General features: G+C 43.8%; 1 protein-coding gene across 2 annotated transcripts in view; it reads left to right on the top strand.

The window, feature by feature from the left end:
• Positions 1–3,021: 3,021 nt before the first annotated feature.
• Positions 3,022–8,025, top strand: part of DGUOK (deoxyguanosine kinase) — a 33,095-nt gene continuing 28,091 nt past the window's right edge. The window contains exon 1 of one of the 2 annotated variants that reach the window (XM_012807430.2): positions 3,022–3,245. In XM_012807430.2, the coding sequence (XP_012662884.1) occupies positions 3,201–3,245 (45 nt within the window). In that variant the 5' untranslated portion in view covers positions 3,022–3,200. The remainder of the gene's footprint in view (positions 3,246–8,025) is intronic. The other variant, XM_003793392.3, reaches the window with a different exon arrangement.

The following is an 8,025-nucleotide window of genomic DNA, read 5'->3' as shown; positions in this document are numbered from 1 at the left end:
GGGCCTGGGCTGGGGATTCGAACCCGCCACCTTAGGTGTATGTGGCTGGTGCCTTAGCCGCTTGAGCCACAGGCGCCGAGCCTCACACTCTTTTTTTTTAAAGACAGAGCCTCAAGCTGTCCCCCTTGGTAGAGTGAAGTGATATCACAGCTCACAGCAACCTCCAACCCCTGGGCTCAAGCAAGTCTCCTGCCTCTACCGCCCAAGTAGCTGGGACCACCGGTGCCCGCCACAACACCCGGCTATTTTTTGGTTGCAGCCGTCATTGTTTGGTGGGCCCAGGCTGTATTGAACCTGCCAGCTCAGGTGTATGTGGCTGGCGCCTTAGCCACTTGAGCCACAGGCGCCGAGCTATGAATAGTGTCTTAAAGGACATTGCATGACTTCTGGTAAAAAAAAAAAAAAAAGTACTTTCTTGCATGTATACCTAGCAGTGGAATTGCTGCATGATAAGTTATTATGCATGCTCAGCTTTGACAGATATTCCAAAATGGTAAATAGTTTCACAGTATCTAATTATTCCAATTTAGACTGCCACCACCAGGGAGTTAGGAGTTCTGGTTATCCCACGTTATTAGCAACAGTTGATATTGTCAGCTTTTTTCATTTTATCCACTCTGCTCTATGTAATGGTGCCTTATTGTAGTTTTAGTTTACATTTTCCTGATCATTAACGAAGTTGAACATTTGTCATTTCAGCATTATGAAAGACCTGTTCAAGTCTTGTACCCATTTTTCTATTGATTGCCTTTCACTTGTCTTGTTCTTTAAATGCCCTGGATATTGGTCCTTTGTGAATATTTTCTCTTACTCTGTGGCTTGCTTCTAAAAGTGTTTTAAATTTTGACATATAGGGTAAAGTAAGAAACTAAAATATCTTTTGCCTAAATTGCCTGTTAGTTATCCTACTATCATTAGTAATGATCTTTCTTTTTTTGAGACAGAGTCTCAAGCTGTTGCCCTGGGTAGAGTGCCATGTTGTCACAGCTCACAGCAACCTCAAACTCTTGGGCTTAAGAGATCCTCTTGCCTCAGCCTCCCAAGTAGCTGTGACTACAGGCGACTGCCACAACACCCAGCCATTTTTTGGTTATAGTTGTCATTGTTGTTTGGCAGGCTCCAGGCTGGATTCAAACCTGCCAGCTCCAGTGTATGTGGCTGGCTCCCTAGTCACCTGAGCTACAGGCACCAAACCAGTAATGATCTTTCTATGCCCCTTTATTTATTTATGCTTGTTCTAATATGTTGTATTTTCCTGGTCCCAATTCCAAATTTCCAGGAGAGAGAATATGATTGGCCCAGCTGATGACAAGTTCCTAACCTAGCTTCAATCAACTCTGGCAGAGAGAGGAGGTCTCATGGAACAAACACCTCTTACATAAGGAAGGGCAATTAAAGGGATCATCATAAACAAGAAAGACATCCAAAAATGTGGTGATCAGTTCTTCTTCCAAGTGGTAAACAGGGCATCTTCATCATCCTGGCTTACGAGTTGGCCAGACGATAGAAAGTAGTAGAATACTGAGGAGCAGAATTACCTCCTAATTACTCGGAGAATGAGGCCATTTCCTATTCCTGGGATGTTGTCAGATACTCCTACATACACATGCAAAAGAAACACATACTTTTGTTTATCAAAAGACATGCGGGCTCAACGCCTATAGCTCAACGGGCTAGGGCGCCAGCCATGTACACCTAAGGTGGCGGGTTCGAATCCCCAGCCCGGACCCGCCAAACAACAAAGCAATGATGGCTGCAACCAAAAAATAGCCGGGCGTTGTGGCGGGCGCCTGTGGTCCCAGCTACTTGGGAGGTGGAGGCAGGAGACTCGCTTGAGCCCAGGAGTTGGAGGTTGCTGTGAGCTGTAATGCCACGGCACTCTGCCCAGGGGGACAGCTTGAGGCTCTGTCTCAAAAAAAAAAAAAAAAAAAAGACATGCGATATTCCTAATGAACACTATTCATTATGGTTTAAATCTAGAAACTCCCAAACATCCCTCAATATCTTGTGGTATAGTGACATACTGGAATACTATATAGCAAGGAGAATGAATGAACTATAGCTACTTCATCCAACCTGGATTAGATATTATGCTAAACGAAAGAAGTACGGACTATATAATTCCATTCATACAAAAAACAGGCAAAACTAATTTCTGCTATTAGAAGTCAACCTAGTGGGCCGGGTACAGTGCCTCCTGCCTGTAATCAATCCCAGCACCCTGGGAGGCCGAGGCTGGTGGACTGCCTGGTCTCAGGTGTTAAGAGACTAGCCTGAGCAAAAGTGAGACACCCCTCCTGCCTCCCCCCTCTCTAAAAAGTAGCCCGGAGTTGTTGTGGGTACCTGTAGTCCCAGCTACTTGGGAGACTGAGGCAAGGGAATCGCTTAAGCCCAAGAGCTTGAGGTTGCTGTGAGCTGTGACGCCACATCACTCTACCGAGGAGACATAGTGAGACTCTGTCTCAAAAAAAAAGAAAAAAGATGGAGTATAATTGATGAACTAATTTGTTAATTTATTCAATAATGTGCCAGCTTTGTGCTTGGAGTTACAGGGAATAGGGAAAAGCTAATTTAATTAAGTTTGTGTAAATTATCAGATTGAGTCACTTTCCTGCTATAAATTCATTTCTTAACGTATAAAACAAAAAACAGACAACACACACCTGGGAAAAAAGAAACCTTTTTAAAAACTACAATTATTTTGTTTTGTCTTTAGTTACAAATTATAATTTGCTTTAAAATTATACAAAAAACGAGAAGGTGAGTCGCTATGCGGCCAGGGGGTGGAATGGCTGCAAGATCTTTTAAAGTGCTTTCTGTCCAGTGAACAAAAGCAAGGGAACCAGACGCCACGAGGGCAACTCCAGATAATAGCCTCTCCAGCTCCCGAAAACTTCAAGACTTCCACCTCGCAACGCTTCTCTACGAACATAACGCGAGAACAAAGCGGTCCCTTGGGCCCCTCCCTCCCTGTCAGTTCAACTCCACCCACTTCCTGCCCGCTGATCTCCTGACGTCAGAGGCGCGCTGGCGTGCGGGAACAGCTGTACCTAGGGCGGAATTGCTCTTTGCGGAAGTGCTAGCTGTGCTACTCGTGGGTGGGATGGCTGCGGGCCGCGTCTTTCTAAGACGAATTCGCGCACCGTTTTGTTACATGGCCCAGAGCCCACTCGAGGGCGCTCCCTCTTCCAGGGGCCTACATGCGGGGTGCGGGCCCCGAAGGCTGTCCATCGAAGGCAACATTGGTAAGGCCCAGAAAGCGGCTGCCATGCCTTGGCCTCCGCCACGCGGGTGACTGAGAGGCTGGGAAAGGGAGCTGGGCCCAGAATCCTGTCCTCTCTCCCCTTATCTGATGATGCTGGCGGGCTTGTTCTAAGATGCCAGGGCCTTTCTCCTCCCAGAATGCACTGTGAGTCTTTTCCTTTTTGGTTTTTCGGACTCTCAGTACCCGCCCACAGGAACACGCAGTAGGTAAATAGGACAAGAATTTTACTAATTTGTCCTAATAGATTGAAATGGATTCAACAATCGGGGTGCAATTTCGTTGTTCTCCTAAAATAGGGTTGCCAGATTTTGCAGAATTGTTTTTTTAATTTAATGGCCAATTAAAAATAGAATTTAAGATAACTTTTGGTGTGTGTTCCATGCAGTATTTAGGACATACACTAAAAAAAAAAATTTTTTTTTATCTCAAGTTCACATTTAACCGGGAGTCCTGTATTTTATCTAGCAACCCTCTTCTGAAAGAGTTACAAACTAAAGTCATATAAATACCAATATCACTGTTTTTGCAATGTCCTGTGCTAGTTGGAATCTCCGAAGGTTTTTCTTAGAAGGAACTCACTTTTTAAAACTAAAAAAAGTGTTAAATTAAAAATAATTGTGCTGGGCGGCACCTGTAGCTCAGTGAGTAGGGCGCTGGCCCCATATACCGAGTGTGGCGGGTTCAAACCCGGCCCCGGCCAGACTGCAACAAAAAGCCCAGTGTTGTGTCGGGCACCTGTAGTCCCAGCTACTCGGGAGGCTGAGCCAAGAGAATCACCTAAGCCCAAGAGCTGGAGGTTGCTGTGAGTTGTGACGTCAAGGCATTCTCCCAAGGGCAACAAAGCGAGACTCTGTCTCTGAAAGTAATAATAATAATAATTGTGCTACCAGAGTGCAAACCCAGTATCTTAAATAAAAAGTAACCAAAAAGCAAAATGAAACCAAAACATTTCTTAAAATTTAATGTCACTGGCTCGGCGCCTGTGGCTCAAGTGGCTAAGGCGCCAGCCACATACACCTAAGGTGGTGGGTTCGAATCCAGCCTGGGCCCGCCAAAGAACAGTGACGGCTGCAACCAAAAAATAGCTGGGCGTTGTGGCGGGCGCCTGTGGTCCCAGCTACTTGGGAGGCAGAGGCAGGAGACTCACTTGAGCCCAGGAGTTGGAGGTTGCTGTGAGCTTTGATGCCACCGACACTCTACCCAGGGGGACAGCTTGAGGCTCTATCTCAAAAAAAAAAAAAAAAAAAATTAATGTTACTAAATCCTGACTCAACACTTTTACCTGCTAAGGCACTGGGCCTTGAAAGGGGCTTAGCAAGTGTTGAGTACTGAAGACATTCTAACAGCAAAAGTTCTCATTTCAACAATTTGAGCCACTTCTGTATGCCAGCACTGTTTCTTGGCCCTCAGGATACAGCTGTGGGCAGAACAAATGATCTCTATTCTCCTGGAACTCTAGTAGGCAAGATAGACAATAAACAACATAAATTAAGCAGTAAGGGATAATGGATTAAGAGAAGTTGTCATTTTAAATAGGGTAATCAGAAGAGATATTTGAGCAAAAACTGCAGGAGGTGAGGGAGCGAACCATCTAGATACCTGGGAATAGGATGTTACAAAGCAGAGTGAAGAGCACATAGGAAGGCCCTGAGGGGAAAGTTCAGGGAATAGGAAGGAAACTCTTGTGGCTGGAATTGAGTGAGCAGGGAAGGGAATGGAGGGAAGTGAGGTCGGAAGGGTGAGGGGTGGCCAGATTGTATAGGCCTTATCATGGGTTTTTCATCTATAGAAGGATAGAGATGAGAAGCCACTAGAAGGTTTGAGGATTTACAGTGGCATGGTCTGAAGTAGATAATAAAAAGGCTGCCTCTGGCTGATAGGCTGAAAGTAGATGTTAGTTAAGAGAATACTGCAGTAACAAGTGTGATGAGTCAGATCATTGTGAAAGTGGTGAGAAGTGATAGGATTCTAGTTACATTTTAACTAGAATTTAGTTACATTTTAAGTAGAATTTTATAGTGGAAGTCTTGAGAAGTCATTGGATTCTAGTTAACATTTTACGTAGGGCCAAATGAATTTTTATGACAAATTGAATATGAAGTGTATAATGAAGAGAGGGGGGTCAATGATTAATTATTTTGGCTTGAGCAGCTTGAAAGCTGGGAGTTCCAATTTTCTTAAATGAAAAAGACTGAGAAGAACAGATTTGTGTGGTTCAAGATTTTGGTTTTAAGTGTGGTGTGTGTTTTTTTTTATATGCCTATTAATATCCAGGTGGAGGTGTTGAGTAGGCAGTTGGGTATATGTGTCCTGAATTCAGACTTTTCCTGGACTGGAACTATAAATGCAGATGTATTTAAAGCAAGGAGACTATATGCATTTGATGAAAAGGACTGAGCCCTGGGGCATGTAAATGTTCAGAGGTTGGGGAGATGGGAAGTAACCAACAGAGGAGACCGAGAAGGAATAACCAAACAAGAGAGGTTAGGCATGTTGGCTTTTGCCAGTAATCCCAGCACTCTGGGAAGCTGAGGCAGGTGGATAGCTTGAGCTCATGAGTCTGAGACTAGGCTCAGCAAAAGTGAGACCCCCGTTTCTACTAAAAATAGAAAAACTGAGGCAAGAAGATCACTTGAGCCCAAGAGTTGGAGGTTGCTGTCAGCTGTGATGCCACAGCACTCTACCCAGGACTACAGCTTGAGACTCTAGACTCAAAAAATGAAGTAAAAATAGAAAAATTGAGGCAAGAGGATTGCTTGAGCCCAAGTTGGAAGTTGCTGTGAGCTATAACATCATGGCACTCTACCCAGGGCAACAGCTTGAGACTCTGTCTCAAAAACAAACAAAGAAAATGGTAATGTGAAAGCCAAGTGAAGAAAATGTTCAGAGGCAAGAAATGATCAACTGTGTTATACTGTTTAAGTAAATGAAGGTCTTTGATGAACTTAAAAAATAGTTTTAGGAGTGGTAAGAGTGAAAGCTTGATTGGCATAGGTTCAAGGAGAATGGAAGGTGAGGAATTGGAGACAGTGGGTTAAGAGAACTATGTGGAATTTCCTAGAAAGGAGAGTCATGAAGTGGTAACTGAAATTAGAAGTGTGTTTGAGAATCTAAACATTTTTTTTTTCTTTTTGTGAGAGGAATTAGAGCATGTTTGTAAGCTGACAGAAATGGTCTAGAAGAAAAGGGGGAAATTAGTGAATCAGGAGAGGGATAGAATTGCGGGAGTGATTTAAGTAAGCCAGAAAGAATGGGATCTGTTAGCGTAGTGAAAAGATTTTAGCATTAGTTAGGAGGCTTTATCTCTAGTGACAGCAGGGATGGCAAAATATAAGTACCAGCTTGAATGAATGTGATGGGAACTTGGGGAAAGTCTTTTGGTCATGTCAGTTCTCACAGTGAAAGAGAAAGAAAGATCATTAGCTAAGGGGGAGTTGGAGGAGAAGAGAGCCACAAGGTAGTCTAATGAGTGAGCAAGAGAACTTTTGAGTTGTTGAGCAGCATTCAGGACCCTCTTGAAGTTAGTGGTCATAAATTTAAAGTGATACTGCTTTGTGTTTTTCTCCAGCCAAATCAAAAATACTGAAAGGAATGAGAAAGGAAGATCCTGCTACCTGCTTGGTGGTATTATTTAAAGGTGTTCTTCTGTTCTGTATTCTGTGAAATACACCCCTAAAGGGAGCTCTGTCCTTAGAGCTCAGAGAAAGAACCATGGTTCTTAAGATCCATGGCAAGAGGATCGCTTAAGCCCAAGAGTTTGAGGTTGCTGTGAGCTGTGACAACACGGCACTCTACCCAGGGCAACAGCTTGAGACTCTGTCTCAAAAAAAGAAAGATCATTACTAATGATAGTAGGATAACTAACAGGCAATTTAGGCAAAAGATATTTTAGTTTCTTACTTTACCCTATATGTCAAAGTTTAAAACACTTTTAGAAGCAAGCCACAGAGTAAGAGAAAATATTCACAAAGGACCAATATCCAGGGCATTTAAAGAACAAGACAAGTGAAAGGCAATCAATAGAAAAATGGGTACAAGACTTGAACAGGTCTTTCATAATGCTGAAATGACAAACGTTCAACTTCATTAATGATCAGGAAAATGTAAACTAAAACTACAATAAGGCACCATTTCATAGAGCAGAGTGGATAAAATGAAAAAAGCTGACAATATCAACTGTTGCTAATAATGTGGGATAACCAGAACTCCTAACTCCCTGGTGGTGGCAGTCTAAATTGGAATAATTAGATACTGTGAAACTATTTACCATTTTGGAATATCTGTCAAAGCTGAGCATGCATAATAACTTATCATGCAGCAATTCCACTGCTAGGTATACATGCAAGAAAGTACTTTTTTTTTTTTTTTTACCAGAAGTCATGCAATGTCCTTTAAGACACTATTCATAGCTCGGCGCCTGTGGCTCAAGTGGCTAAGGCGCCAGCCACATACACCTGAGCTGGCAGGTTCAATACAGCCTGGGCCCACCAAACAATGACGGCTGCAACCAAAAAATAGCCGGGTGTTGTGGCGGGCACCGGTGGTCCCAGCTACTTGGGCGGTAGAGGCAGGAGACTTGCTTGAGCCCAGGGGTTGGAGGTTGCTGTGAGCTGTGATATCACTTCACTCTACCAAGGGGGACAGCTTGAGGCTCTGTCTTTAAAAAAAAAGAGTGTGAGGCTCGGCGCCTGTGGCTCAAGCGGCTAAGGCACCAGCCACATACACCTAAGGTGGCGGGTTCGAATCCCCAGCCCAGGCCC

This window comes from Otolemur garnettii, unplaced genomic scaffold (assembly GCF_000181295.1).
Source record: "Otolemur garnettii isolate 467f Iridium unplaced genomic scaffold, OtoGar3 scaffold00068, whole genome shotgun sequence".
Taxonomy (NCBI): domain Eukaryota; kingdom Metazoa; phylum Chordata; class Mammalia; order Primates; family Galagidae; genus Otolemur; species Otolemur garnettii.
This window is presented reverse-complemented; position numbering and strand designations above follow the sequence as displayed.